At 38.1% G+C, this 14,606-nt stretch overlaps 1 protein-coding gene across 4 annotated transcripts in view; it reads right to left on the bottom strand.

The window, feature by feature from the left end:
• Positions 1 to 4,886: 4,886 nt before the first annotated feature.
• The window catches only part of citb (citron rho-interacting serine/threonine kinase b), a 172,004-nt gene continuing 162,284 nt past the window's right edge, over positions 4,887 to 14,606 (bottom strand). For all 4 annotated transcript variants that reach the window (XM_088336922.1, XM_088336918.1, XM_088336923.1 and 1 more), the window contains 2 exons: positions 9,307 to 9,595; positions 4,887 to 6,463 (listed from right to left, as the gene is read on the bottom strand). In XM_088336922.1, the coding sequence (XP_088193048.1) occupies positions 6,440 to 6,463; positions 9,307 to 9,595 (313 nt within the window). In that variant the 3' untranslated portion in view covers positions 4,887 to 6,439. The remainder of the gene's footprint in view (positions 6,464 to 9,306; positions 9,596 to 14,606) is intronic.

Raw genomic sequence — 14,606 nt, 5'->3', positions numbered from 1 at the left:
AGGGTCACGGGGGTGCTGGAGCCCATCCCAGCTACCTGTGGGCAGGGGACACCCTGAACTGGTTGCCAGCCAATTGCAGGGGTAAATCTATACTATATGAAGTTAATATTATTCTAATACTATTGAACATTATTATCACTCCCCAACCTAGTCCCCCCCCTGATTAATCTCCACTCTAACCTGTTCACAGACCTAGCGGGGTGGATTTTTTTTCTAGCCGTAGCACTTTAGCTGATCAACTTTAAGATAACTTTCAACAGATAAACAAGACTAAGAACTAAATCTAATATTTTTTTAAAAAGATGTACTCAATAAACTCCCATAATTCATCACACCAGGATAGAACTTTAAAAGTGACTCCTACAAGTATATTATATACATATATACACACCAGAGTCATATCTCCCACTAGGGGTGGGGGCTAGAGTCAAGAACATATTCATGTGTCTGACTCTGGGAGATTGATACAGAGGAGGGGGTTCCCAGCCCCCTCGCTCAACCCAACTGATGCGTTGGGAGTCATTAGGTGACCAAACCCCCCAATTCCAACCCCTAATGCTGAGCGCCAAGCAGGGAGGCAATGAGAAAGTCTTAAGTATGACCTGGCCGAGGCTTGAACCAGTAACCTCCCAGTCTCGGAGCGGGCGCCCTACCCCCAAGGCCACCGAGCCTCCGGTCACAAGTATAACACATTTAAAATGAAATGTAGGGAGAGTAAAAGTTGAAGCTTACCTCGTTTTCCACAGTTGCACTCCCACCAATATCAAATGATGTCACTTCCTGTCAATGGCTTTTATGGAATTATAGTTCTTTGCGAGGCAATTGGGCACATTCTAATGGGGTGGATATTTACGAGTGGGACTTGTAAAATTTGAAGTAAAAATATCAATTAATTACATGAAGAGGGTTCAAATCCAGCTCCAGACTTCCTGTGCGGAGTTTGTATGTTCTCCCCATGCTTGCGTGGGTTTTCTCCGGGCACTCTGGTTTCCTTCCTCACACATTCCAAAAAACATGCATTTCAGGTGAATTGGCCGGTCCAAATTGTCCCTAGGTATGAATGAGCGAGTGAGTTGTCTGTCCCCGTGTGCCCTGCGATTGGCTGGCAACCAGTTCAGGGTGTCCCCTGCCCACTGCCCGATGATTGCTGGGATGGGCTCCAGCACCCCCGCGACCCTACTGAGGATAAGCGGTGTAGCTAATGAGATGAGAATTACATGAAGAAACTTAAGTTTGGATGCTGGTTCGCGCCTCGGCCGAGTCATACCTAATTGGTAAAATGCCGGCGCCCTCTGTTGGCTGCGGCTGCATCGGCTCGCTACAACGGGTCAGGTGTATCGACATTTCGTTCTGTGTACATTGTTACAAAGAATGACAATACAAAGGAAATTATTATTATTATTATTATTAAAATACTAATATAATACCGAAACGTTATCTAAAATACGAAATTGGAAGTGCATTTTATTGAGGGTTGAATGATTTCAAACATGTTGAATAATTAAAGTACTTTTTATAAACATTGTATAGATTTTAAGAGAAAAATCAGGGTAACAGAAAGATCTGGACATGAAACATTGCTCCAAACAGAGAATCGCCCATATTATATTTGCCTTGAGATTTTGGTTGCAGGTTTTTGTCAACTCTGCCTTTTTCTTATAGCTTCTGATAGAAACGAACGGACAAAACTCAAAACTTTCCCCTCAAGGTTTCTGTTCGCAACCTTTATGGTGTAAGAGTGGAACGTGTTTGATCTGACTTGACTGGCTTGCTCTTCTCTCATGAAATGTAGTTCTCGTTTTCATTCTAATGGATCGGCGAAACACAGCATGTGACACGCGTCTCACGAAGCATCGGTGGAAAGGATTCCAAACGGCGCGAGTCTGTCTCGCCTCCAGGAGGCCGAGATGCACACAATCAATCTTAAAGCTGTTGCCGGTACTCCGGTGGGACCAGTTAGCTTCCCCGTTTGAATCGCGTGTATTTCTCCAGCTCCCTCGGTGAGTTCACGGTAACAGCCCGACCATTGGGTTTTTTTATTTTTAGTTTTTCTGCTCGTTTGTGTGCACGTGTGCAATTTCCCCCCTCCCAGATAGAGATGGGTGCCAAGCTGTTTAATCCCAGCCCTCTCAGAAGGGGCTCTTTTGTTGGGTTTCCCCTTCTGTGGGAAAAGCACTTTGAAGCTGTTTTGTCAGGCAAATTGGTATCTGTACATAAAGCCGTTTCCTCTCGTGATAAATGCTCTTAGTTCGGTCAGATTTGTTTTCTGTTTTGAATTTCAAGAACGTTATGTTGTTGTAGAACCTAAGGAGAAATAAACTAGACAAAGCAGCTGTGTGGTGTAGAAATGCTTGAACGGATATTTCTGCAGATACCTAAAACATAACTCCGTTGCTTTAACATCAGTATTATTCTTTTTCAATACTCTCTTTGGGATGGTTTAGCCAATCAAAATAAAGAACACGGTGCGTGAAACGGTGAGACCTTGGATAGCAAAGGATTGCTGTAGTGTTTTCAGTTCATTTTATTATTTTAAGATTTGATTCATCTTATGACTTCTTGAATCTAAACTTGAACATGTAGTTTACAAGATTTCTACAACATTGACATTTGTAAAGCTTGAAAATTGGTCAGATGTTACACAGGTGAGAACGTACACTACGATTCGACAAAATATTGAGGTCAGTCCACCCGCACCGTGTTTGTGTGAACTACAGAAAGAACCACATAGACTTTGAGGGTTATTGCATGAAACCAACATCGGGAATTAAGCCTGGATATGTTTGTAGTTTTGGCTGGTTTTAATGGATATTTATTTTAAGTAATTAAAAATAACAATTCAGCTAGATCTAAAAGCAGTATTGATAGCTTCACTGCTAAGACAACTGTATTACAATTACAAGGTTCTGGATTTGTTCCCAGGTCAGGACAGTAGGGCAACCAAAATCCTAACCCTATCACCAACAAATAGTTGAGCAATTGAGTTAGTACTGACTTAACTTGTAATCGAACACACAAGCCCGTGAGTATAATTCAGGCATCTTTCCATTTGAGTTACCAGAACTGTTACAGATTCTAACCAAAACTCTAACTGTAATCCTAGCTCAAGTTGCAGCCTAACCCAAGTTCAAACCAAAACCCTAACCCTGTCTCAATGCTAACAGACTAATCATGGTTAAAGCCTAACTCAGACAAAAACCCGAATCCTAGTTCCAAACAAAAACCGAGCTCCAACTAAAACCCCAAATTCATATCAGCAAAACTTAGTTAGAATCCACAATCCTTTGAGTGTAATGCAGGCATTTTACCAGTTGAGCTACTAATGCCATTCCTGGATACTCTCTAATCCCAACCCCAGGTCAAACCAAAACCATACCACCAGCTCCTAATTTCAGACCAACCATGCCTCCAACACCAAGGCCTTAACTCTAAAATTGGGAATCAAACCCACAACACTCCTACAGAAATCATGCAGCTTACCAGTTGAGATACAGGTGATAGTGAAAGACCTATCTACAACAAAAACCATAACCCTCCAAAATGCTGACCTGAGCTCCAACCAAAAACCCTAACCCTAGGATTTGTACTGCCTTGACTGGGGATGAAACCAAGAAACGCTGTGGGTGTCTTAAAGGGATTGTACCGTTTTTGTAACCAGTGCTGTGTCTGATTGCAACTAAAACTCTAACCAATACCCTAACCCTAGCTTCGACACTAATCACGTAAAACTAGTATTGTACTGACTTGTGTGTGGATCAAAAACACAATCTGAACCCAAGCTCCAGCAAAGACCCTAATCTTTAATCCAAAACCTTAACTCGAACTCTCATACTTTTACTGCCTTGACTGAGGATAAACTCCACAACTTTGTGAGTGTCATTCAGGAATCTTACCAGTTGAGCTATCGGTGCCCAACTCTGATCCCATTCCAGACAAAACCCCAACTCTTGCTATAACACTAACCTCACCATGGCTCCAACACGAGATAAAGGATCGCAGAAACATGCGTACTGTTCATTTTAGACATAAAGAACAGGGGGGAACAAAGAGCGACACGCAGGACACAGATTTCCTCTCTCCGCTCCGGCTCTCAGCAATAGTTGACCGCGGATAATGGATCAAGGCCAGAGGGGTGCTGTTCATTTTAGGGTAAAGGAATGGGGAAAAAAAACACCACATATGACACGAATGTTCTCTATTAGCCCCCTGCTCTCTGCCAGGGTAGGGTAGGGTTACTTTAACTTGATTACTTTCAATTACTTTTGGATTACAGTACTCCAATACCAAATATGCTAATAAAAGACAAAAAAACCTAAATATGAATAAAATGACTCCATTTTGTGCAGGCTTGGGGAGTAACGGAATACATGGAACGGCAAAAATGATGTTGGCAAGCTGTTTGGATTTATTTTCATTTTGTCTGTCGCATTTTATGTTAGTTTTGCCGGAGATCAAAGCCAGGAGAGAAAGCTTACCACGTGTTGTGAGTCATCATTTCATTCATATTTAGTTTCTTTTGTCTTTTATTAGCATATTTGGTATTGGAGTAATCCAAAAGTCATTGAAAGTAATCCAGTTAAAGTAACCCTACCCAACCCTGCAATCTCTGCAATGGTCACCTGGAGATAATGGATCGCGGCCACTCGCGTGCTGTTCATTTCAGGCAAAACCCCAACTCTTGTTATAACACTCACCTAACCAACATGAGGCCCCCAACCCCAAAACTGGTACCTGCTCGACTGAGGTACTGGATTCGAGACTGTATCGGTAGCTACAGAAAATATTTTTTCCACTGGCCCTTTAGTCAAAGATTTTGCCCCAAGTTTGCCAACCAGTGATCGTCGTATATGGTATGTAGATGTTAATCAACTTCACACACAGGAGAAAACACTTCAATCATGTTTTAATGATGTGTAGATATCTAAAAATCTGTTGGCGTCAACAATAACATCTATTTATTGAAAAAAAAACAAGCAGGAGAAAGATTCAAGCTGCTCCTAACACATAAAAGGTCATGCTCACGGGACGAGGCGATGAACGGCCACTGGAGAAAACGACATCGACTTTCGATGTGCATCACGTCACCGCACGGACACTAAGATGCTGACGACGAGCTTCACCCGAGCGTGAGAAGAACACCAGGCCGCGTTATCCGTGAGCATCAAAAACAATTTTTACATCCGTTTACAATCCGTAAGAGGTCGACCGATTACCGGGCGGGACGATTATTCGGCACCGATATTTGGGAATTGGACGGATATCGGTATCGGCATTTTTATTCATTCCATGAGCCGAATACATATATTTAAAACTGGGTTATTCAGGCTCAGACACAGCCTTCCTCTCTTCCTCTTCTGATTGGATAAGCTATTGGGGGCGGAGACACTGAAGTAGGAAGAATAACATTAGGGCGGAGTAACCGACAGCAGCTCTGCTAACTCCTGAGTGCCCATGAGGCAAGATCGTGATAATATTAGGGTTTGGAAAAGTCTGTGATTGAAAAGCATGTGTGTGATTAGGAGATAGCGTAAAATGTGTAGTTAACTTGTTTTAAAGAGGCACGATTAGATGGCGACTAATATATTAGCTCTTATCGTAGCATTCGTTCGTCAATCAAGCGTATATGTGATTGAGAGAGAGCATAAAATGCACTCTTAAGTGGAAAGGTGAGCGATTAGCTTATACCATAACATTGGTCAAAATAGGGGTGCCCACACTTTTCAATTTGCAAGCGCCGTTGGAATTTTGATTTAGGTTAATTGAAGTCATGTTGGCTGTTTTGACATTTTTGTTTATGGTCCAAAAAAAAATCAGGAAGGTATTTCAGTTTTCATGTACGAGTTTGTGCTGAGCCTAATTTCTGCAGTTATTTTTGATTTAAGTGAAAGATTAGTCATGTTAGTTGTGTATAAAATTCACATTTATTTACTGTAATAGGTTTCACGGAGCTATTCAAGTTTTATTGGATTTTATAACAAATATTGTTTGTTTCATTTTGCATTATTATAAATTTCTCATGCCCATTTTTAAGCTTTTACAGCAAACGAATTCCGGTTATCGGCCTCCTCTTAACACTATAAATCGGTATCGTGTCGGCCCCAAAAAACCCTGATCGGTCGATCCTTATTTTGCACCCACCCATCCCTCACTTCCGTTACTGAAACGAGATTTGAGGCGCGATTCTCCCTGCGACATTTGTAGAAAGTCATTTTACATAAAAATAGACCTGGCTTTACCGGCCGCCTTTTCCCTTTATAAAAAGTCACTGCTCTATTTACACGGACGTTGCTCACTTATTTCAAAATAAGACTCTTGACGAGCGCTCCCCGGGACCGGTTTCCCCCGAAAAGCGCGACTCTGGTTTTGTCTTGTCGAATGAAGATGTGTGACCGTTGCAGGCAAGATGGCCGTCCGGTAGTCGAGTGAGAATGGCGGCCCCTCACACCGATGACTGATCCCAAACCTGTGAGAAAAAGTCAATGAATTGAGATAGTCTGGTAAGGTAGGTTGAAATCATCATTCCATCCTTAATACTCTTTCATAAAGGCTGTCGATTACTGTAATCTCTGTTTATCACTGTTAATGGGGACCAGAATATGTATAAATTTGCAAAGTAGCCTCCCTCCCATTTTCGATATACGCTCTGCCAGCCTCTGCTCACAGGAATAGTCGACCGGGGATAATGGATCACGGCCACAGGGGTGCTGTTCATTTTAAGGGAAAGAAACGGGAAAAGAATAACAACACGTAAGACTCAAATTCGCTCCATCAGCCCCTCTCTCAGCAACGGTCGACTGGAGATAATAGATCACAGCCATTCCCGTACTGTTAATTTTAGGTAGAAAGAACAGGTAAAAAAAGAGCTGCCACGTATGACACAAATATGCTCTCTTAGCTCAAGCTCTCACCAATAGTTGACCAGGCATAATGGATCACGGCCACAGGGGTGCTGTTCATTTTAAGGGAAAGAAACGGAAAGAAATAACACCACGTAAGACTCAAATTTGCTCCATCAGCCCCTCTCTCAGCAACGGTCGACTGGAGATAATAGATCACAGCCATTCCCGTACTGTTAATTTTAGGTAGAAAGAACAGGTAAAAAAAGAGCTGCCACGTATGACACAAATATGCTCTCTTAGCTCAAGCTCTCACCAATAGTTGACCAGGCATAATGGATCACGGCCACAGGGGTGCTGTTCATTTTAAGGGAAAGAAACGGAAAGAAATAACACCACGTAAGACTCAAATTTGCTCCATCAGCCCCTCTCTCAGCAACGGTCGACTGGAGATAATGGATCACAGCCATTCTCGTACTGTTAATTTTAGGTAGAAAGAACAGGTAAAAAAAGAGCTGCCACGCATGACACAAATATGCTCTCTTAGCTCAAGCTCTCACCAATAGTTGACCAGGCATAATGGATCACGGCCAAAGGGGTGCTGTTCATTTTAAGGGAAAGAAACGGGAAACAAATAACACCACGTAAGACTCAAATTTGCTCCATCAGCCCCTCTCTCAGCAACGGTCGACTGGAGATAATGGATCACAGCCATTCCCTTACTGTTAATTTTAGGTAGAAAGAACAGGTAAAAAGGAGCTGCCACGCATGACACAAATATGCTCTCTTAGCTCAAGCTCTCACCAATAGTTGACCAGGCATAATGGATCACTGCCACAGGGGTGCTGTTCATTTTAAGGGAAAGAAACTGGAAAAAAATAACACCACGTAAGACTCAAATTCACTCCATCAGCCCCTCTCTCATCAACGGTCGACTGGAGATAATGGATCACAGCCATTCCCGTACTGTTAATTTTAGGTAGAAAGTACAGGTAAAAAGGAGCTGCAACATTTTATTGTTGCCGCAGTGACATTTGGTAACTAGTGACATTATGACGTTGAGGGATGGGTATTACGAAGATTAGTGTATAAAATATGTGATTATTATTATTATTAAAATTATTTGTATCTAACCTATGTAATAAGTATATCTATGAGATTTTGTTATAATAGACATAAGAGGAAAGGGGGATTTGTAAAATGTATTTACCGTAAATTCCGGACTATAAGTCGCTACTTGGCCAATTTATGTCAATTTTCTAACGGCCGCATGTGGCGCTCGAGTACAAAAGGTAAGATTTAGACCGGTGGAATATATGCGCCGAGGAAGACTGCAACTTCTTGGCTTGTGCATAAATTAAATTAGCGTAAACATACCCTCATCATGCAAAATGCAAAAAGAAAGGCACATGACGCAGCTTTCAAGCTAAAAGCGATCGAGCAGTCCGATAAAGAAGGAAACAGACCAGACCCGTTTACTTTGTTACGAGCGTGTTGCTAGCGTGTTTTGAAATAAGGGAGCGTGGGACGACGTCTATATGACAAAGTTTCTTTCCGACACTGAGGAAGACGACTTTGATGGCTTCAGTTCTAAGGAGGAAGATGAGGACGGTTTACCGTGATTTTTACAAGTACGGTATGTTTTTTTAACAGACCCGTTTACTGTGTTGCGAGCGTGTTGCTACCATTAACTGCCTTGTCACAGGCACCGTTTGGAATGAAAGTTATATTATTATTATTAAAGCGTTGAAAACTCTCTCGGTGTACCGTCTTTCTTTGTAAATATGTGTAACCCATGTATAATATGTATTTGCGACTGTATATTTTTGTAATGTATTTATTTTAGAGACTTATTCTGATATGTTTTGCACAGGCGAATCAAAAAAGAAGGGGCGAAAAAAACGGGGGCTGACGGGAAGTGGAGTAAAGGTGAGACGTGTTTGTGGACACGGCGGACAATAGTGGATATATATTTTTCCCACCCTTACCTTTTGGAAATATACACGTTTTTCCTTAGATTACTTTCAACGGGACCCGGACTCTGCAGGTCTGCATCAAACCTTAAGTACCGGCATCCTTTTCCGTTCATTTTGCCAGCTGTGATTTTTGGACTGTGTACTTTAATGAAAGACATTTAGTTACAATCACGGGACTTCAAGTCGGGTTTGGGTTAATTTTGTGTTTGTGTTGCATTTTTTTAATATGGGCGCATGCGGCTTATATACAGGTGCGGCTTGTGTAAGTACAAAATCGGTTTTCCTCTTAAAATGTGTTGGGTGCGGCTTATAATCAGGTGCGCTCTATAGTCCGGAATTTACAGTAATAGGGAAGATGAAGGGGTAGGGAAAATAAGCATCTGCTTCTCACTACCCCTTTTCGAACATGTGACGTGACATTATTTTGTTGTTTTTGTCCTGTTTTTATTTTAATGTTCGAAAAAAAAAGTTGTCGTTCATTCATTCAAGCTAACCTTGTTAACGGGAGCCAACTGGGTTCGCACGGAGCCCGCCACCAGTCGGTTGTTGTCTCCGAAGCGTCCCGGAGACCTCTCCCTGCGGCTGTCCAGAACCCTACCGGGGGACTTCTCCCTCTCCAGTGGACGGACAGGAGACTTGTCCCGCCGGAATTCCGTGCGGCCTTCCCGGTAGCGGTGGGGCGTGCTGGGTTCCCGGTGCAGACCCTCGTGACTGCCGGGGCCCGACGTCAAACGCTTGGTGATGTGCTCCGAGTAGGTGGGGGGGCCTCGCTTGCTGGGACTCCTGCGGGGGACGAGGAAATGTCTTTTTCACCTGACAGGTGTACTGTCCCTCATTTGAGGTGTCCTTAGCTCATTCGGGGCTATATGGTACAAATATTGTCACTGAACGCCACAATTGGAATATATGTTTTTTTTGTATAAAAGCCTTGACGCAGCTTATCGATGGGTATCAAGCCTCTTGGAATGTTTTCAGTATGAAAAATCACCATTAGGAAAATGTCAAAAATTTACGTAAGGGGTTAGTATGTCAAATAAGTAAAAAAATGCGTAAGGGGGGTGTATGTCGAAAATGTTGAAAAAAACGTAAGGGGTTAGTTTGTCGAAATGTCCCAAAAATACGTAAGGGGGGTAGTATGTTGAAAAAATGCGTAAGGGGGGTAGTATGTTGAAAATGTTGAAAAAATGCGTAAGGGGGGTGTATGTCGAAAATGTTAAAAAAAAAAAACGTAAGGGGGGTAGTATGTTGAAAATATTGAAAAAAAAACATAAAGGGTTAGTATGTTGAAAATGTTGAAAAAAAACATAAGGGTAATGTCGAAAAAGTAAAAAAAATGCGTAAGGGGGGGTGTATGTTGAAAATGTTGATCAAAATGTAAGGGGTTAGTTTGTCGAAATGTCCCAAAAATACGTAAGGGGGGTAGTATGTCAAAAATTTTAAAAAATTATGTAAGGGGGGTAAGTATGTGGAAAATATTGAAAAAAACCCATAAAGGGTTAGTATGTCGAAAATGTTGAAAAAAACCCAAAGGGTTAGTGTGTCGAAAATGTTGAAAAAAACCCAAAGGGTTAGTGTGTCGAAAATGTAAAAAAAAACAAAAACGTAAGGGGGATAGTATGTCGAAAATGTTGAAAAAAATACGTAAGGGGGTAGTATGTTGAAAATATTGAAAAAAAACATAAAGGGTTAGTATGTCGAAAATGTTGAAAAAAACCCAAAGGGTTAGTGTGTCGAAAATGTAAAAAAAAAAAAAAAAACGTAAGGGGGATAGTATGTCGAAAATGTTGAAAAAAATACGTAAGGGGGTAGTATGTTGAAAATATTGAAAAAAAACATAAAGGGTTAGTATGTCGAAAATGTTGAAAAAAACCCAAAGGGTTAGTGTGTCGAAAATGTAAAAAAAAAAAAAAAAACGTAAGGGGGATAGTATGTCGAAAATGTTGAAAAATAACCAAAGGGTTAGTGTGTCGAAAATGTTGAAAAAAAAATACGTAAGGGGGATAGTATGTCAAAAATTTCAAAAAATTATGTAAGGGGGGTAGTATGTGGAAAATATTGAAAAAAAACCATAAAGGGTTAGTATGTCGAAAATGTTGAAAAAAAAACCAAAGGGTTAGTGTGTCGAAAATGTAAAAAAAAATACGTAAGGGGGGTAAGTATGTTGAAAATATTGAAAAAAAACATAAAGGGTTAGTATGTTGAAAATGTTGAAAAAAACCCATAAAGGGTTAGTATGTCGAAAATGTGGAAAAAAAAACTAAGGGTTAGTGTGTCGAAAATGTAAAAAAAAAAATACGTAAGGGGGATAGTATGTTGAAAATGTTGAAAAAAAAACATAAAGGGTTAGTATGTTGAAAATGTTGAAAAAAACCCATAAAGGGTTAGTATGTCGAAAATGTGGAAAAAAAAACTAAGGGTTAGTGTGTCGAAAATGTAAAAAAAAAAAATACGTAAGGGGGATAGTATGTTGAAAATATTGAAAAAAATACGTAAGGGGGTAGTATGTTGAAAATATTGAAAAAAAACATAAAGGGTTAGTATGTCGAAAATATTGAAAAAAAACATAAAGGGTTAGTTAGTATGTCGAAAATGTAAAAAAAAAAAACGTAAGGGGGATAGTATGTCAAAAATTTCAAAAAATTATGTAAGGGGGGTTGTATGTGGAAAATATTGAAAAAAACCCATAAAGGGTTAGTATGTCGAAAATGTTGAAAAAAAAACAAAGGGTTAGTGTGTCGAAAATGTAAAAAAAAATACGTAAGGGGGGTAAGTATGTTGAAAATATTGAAAAAAACATAAAGGGTTAGTATGTTGAAAATGTTGAAAAAAACCCATAAAGGGTTAGTATGTCGAAAATGTGGAAAAAAAAACTAAGGGTTAGTGTGTCGAAAATGTAAAAAAAAAAATACGTAAGGGGGATAGTATGTCAAAAATTTCAAAAAATTATGTAAGGGGGGTAGTATGTGGAAAATATTGAAAAAAAACCATAAAGGGTTAGTATGTCGAAAATGTTGAAAAAAAAACCAAAGGGTTAGTATGTCGAAAATGTTGAAAAAAAAAATACGTAAGGGGTTAGTATATCGAAAATGTCAAAAAAAAATACGTAAGGGGGGTAGTATGTTGAAAATATTGAAAAAAAACATAAAGGGTTAGTATGTCGAAAATATTGAAAAAAAACATAAAGGGTTAGTATGTCGAAAATGTAAAAAAAAAAAAAACGTAAGGGGGATAGTATGTCAAAAATTTCAAAAAATTATGTAAGGGGGGTTGTATGTGGAAAATATTGAAAAAAACATAAAGGGTTAGTATGTAGAAAATGTTGAAAAAAAACCATAAAGGGTTAGTATGTCGAAAATGTGGAAAAAAAAACTAAGGGTTAGTGTGTCGAAAATGTAAAAAAAAAAATACGTAAGGGGGATAGTATGTTGAAAATGTTGAAAAAAATACGTAAGGGGGTAGTATGTTGAAAATATTGAAAATAATACGTAAGTATGTTGAAAATATTGAAAAAAAACATAAAGGGTTAGTATATCGAAAATGTCAAAAAAAAATACGTAAGGGGGGTAGTATGTTGAAAATATTGAAAAAAAACATAAAGGGTTAGTATGTCGAAAATATTGAAAAAAAACATAAAGGGTTAGTATATCGAAAATGTCAAAAAAAATACGTAAGGGGGATAGTATGTTGAAAATGTTGAAAAAAAACCATAAAGGGTTAGTATGTCGAAAATGTGGAAAAAAAAACTAAGGGTTAGTGTGTCGAAAATGTAAAAAAAAAAATACGTAAGGGGGTAGTATGTTGAAAATATTGAAAAAAATACGTAAGTATGTTGAAAATATTGAAAAAAAACATAAAGGGTTAGTATGTCGAAAATGTAAAAAAAAAAAAAACGTAAGGGGGATAGTATGTCAAAAATTTCAAAAAATTATGTAAGGGGGGTTGTATGTGGAAAATATTGAAAAAAACATAAAGGGTTAGTATGTAGAAAATGTTGAAAAAAAACCATAAAGGGTTAGTATGTCGAAAATGTGGAAAAAAAAACTAAGGGTTAGTGTGTCGAAAATGTAAAAAAAAAAATACGTAAGGGGGTAGTATGTTGAAAATATTGAAAAAAATACGTAAGTATGTTGAAAATATTGAAAAAAAACATAAAGGGTTAGTATGTCGAAAATGTAAAAAAAAAAAAAACGTAAGGGGGATAGTATGTCAAAAATTTCAAAAAATTATGTAAGGGGGGTTGTATGTGGAAAATATTGAAAAAAACCCATAAAGGGTTAGTATGTCGAAAATGTTGAAAAAAAAAACAAAGGGTTAGTGTGTCGAAAATGTAAAAAAAAAATACGTAAGGGGGATAGTATGTTGAAAATGTTGAAAAAAATACGTAAGGGGGTAGTATGTTGAAAATATTGAAAAAAATACGTAAGGGGGTAGTATGTTGAAAATATTGAAAAAAAACATAAAGGGTTAGTATGTCGAAAATATTGAAAAAAAACATAAAGGGTTAGTATGTCGAAAATGTAAAAAAAAAAAAAACGTAAGGGGGATAGTATGTCAAAAATTTCAAAAAATTATGTAAGGGGGGTTGTATGTGGAAAATATTGAAAAAAACCGATAAAGGGTTAGTATGTCGAAAATGTTGAAAAAAAAAACAAAGGGTTAGTGTGTCGAAAATGTTGAAAAAAAAAACAAAGGGTTAGTGTGTCGAAAATGTAAAAAAAAAAAATACGTAAGGGGGATAGTATGTTGAAAATGTTGAAAAAAATACGTAAGGGGGATAGTATGTCGAAAATGTCAAAAAAAATACGTAAGGGGGTAGTATGTTGAAAATGTTGAAAACAACATAAAGGGTTAGTATGTCGAAAATGTAAAAAAAAAATACGTAAGGGGGATAGTATGTCGAAAATGTCAAAAAAAATACGTAAGGGGGGTAGTATGTTGAAAATATTGAAAAAAAACATAAAGGGTTAGTATGTCGAAAATGTTGAAAAAAAAACTAAGGGTTAGTGTGTCGAAAATGTAAAAAAAAAAAAAAATACGTAAGGGGGGTAGTATGTTGAAAATATTGAAAAAAACATAAGGGGATAGTATATCGAAAATGTCAAAAATAATACGTAAGGGGGGTAGTATGTCGAAAATGTCAAAAAAAATACGTAAGGGGGTAGTATGTTGAAAATAATAAAAAAAAACTAAGGGTTAGTATGTCGAAAATGTAAAAAAAAAATACGTAAGGGGGATAGTATGTCGAAAATGTCAAAAAAAATACGTAAGGGGGGTAGTATGTTGAAAATATTGAAAAAAAACAAAGGGTTAGTATGTCGAAAATGTTGAAAAAAAAACTAAGGGTTAGTGTGTCGAAAATGTAAAAAAAAAAAATACGTAAGGGGTTAGTATATCGAAAATGTCAAAAAAAAATACGTAAGGGGGGTAGTATGTTGAAAATATTGAAAAAAACATAAAGGGTTAGTATGTTGAAAATATTGAAAAAAAACATAAAGGGTTAGTATGTCGAAAATGTTGAAAAAAAAACTAAGGGTTAGTGTGTCGAAAATGTAAAAAAAAAAAAACGTAAGGGGGGTAGTATGTTGAAAATATTGAAAAAAAACATAAAGGGTTAGTATGTCGAAAATGTTGAAAAAAAAACAAAGGGTTAGTGTGTCGAAAATGTCAAAAAAAATACGTAAGGGGGATAGTATGTTGAAAATGTTGAAAAAAAACATAAAGGGTTAGTATGTTGAAAATGTTGAAAAAAACCCATAAAGGGTTAGTATGTCGAAAATGTTGAAAAAAAAACAAA

The sequence above is a fragment of the Urocampus carinirostris genome, chromosome 5 (assembly GCF_059441175.1).
Source record: "Urocampus carinirostris isolate Australia breed hairy pipefish chromosome 5, RoL_Ucar_1.0, whole genome shotgun sequence".
In the NCBI taxonomy this organism is placed as follows: domain Eukaryota; kingdom Metazoa; phylum Chordata; class Actinopteri; order Syngnathiformes; family Syngnathidae; genus Urocampus; species Urocampus carinirostris.
This window is presented reverse-complemented; position numbering and strand designations above follow the sequence as displayed.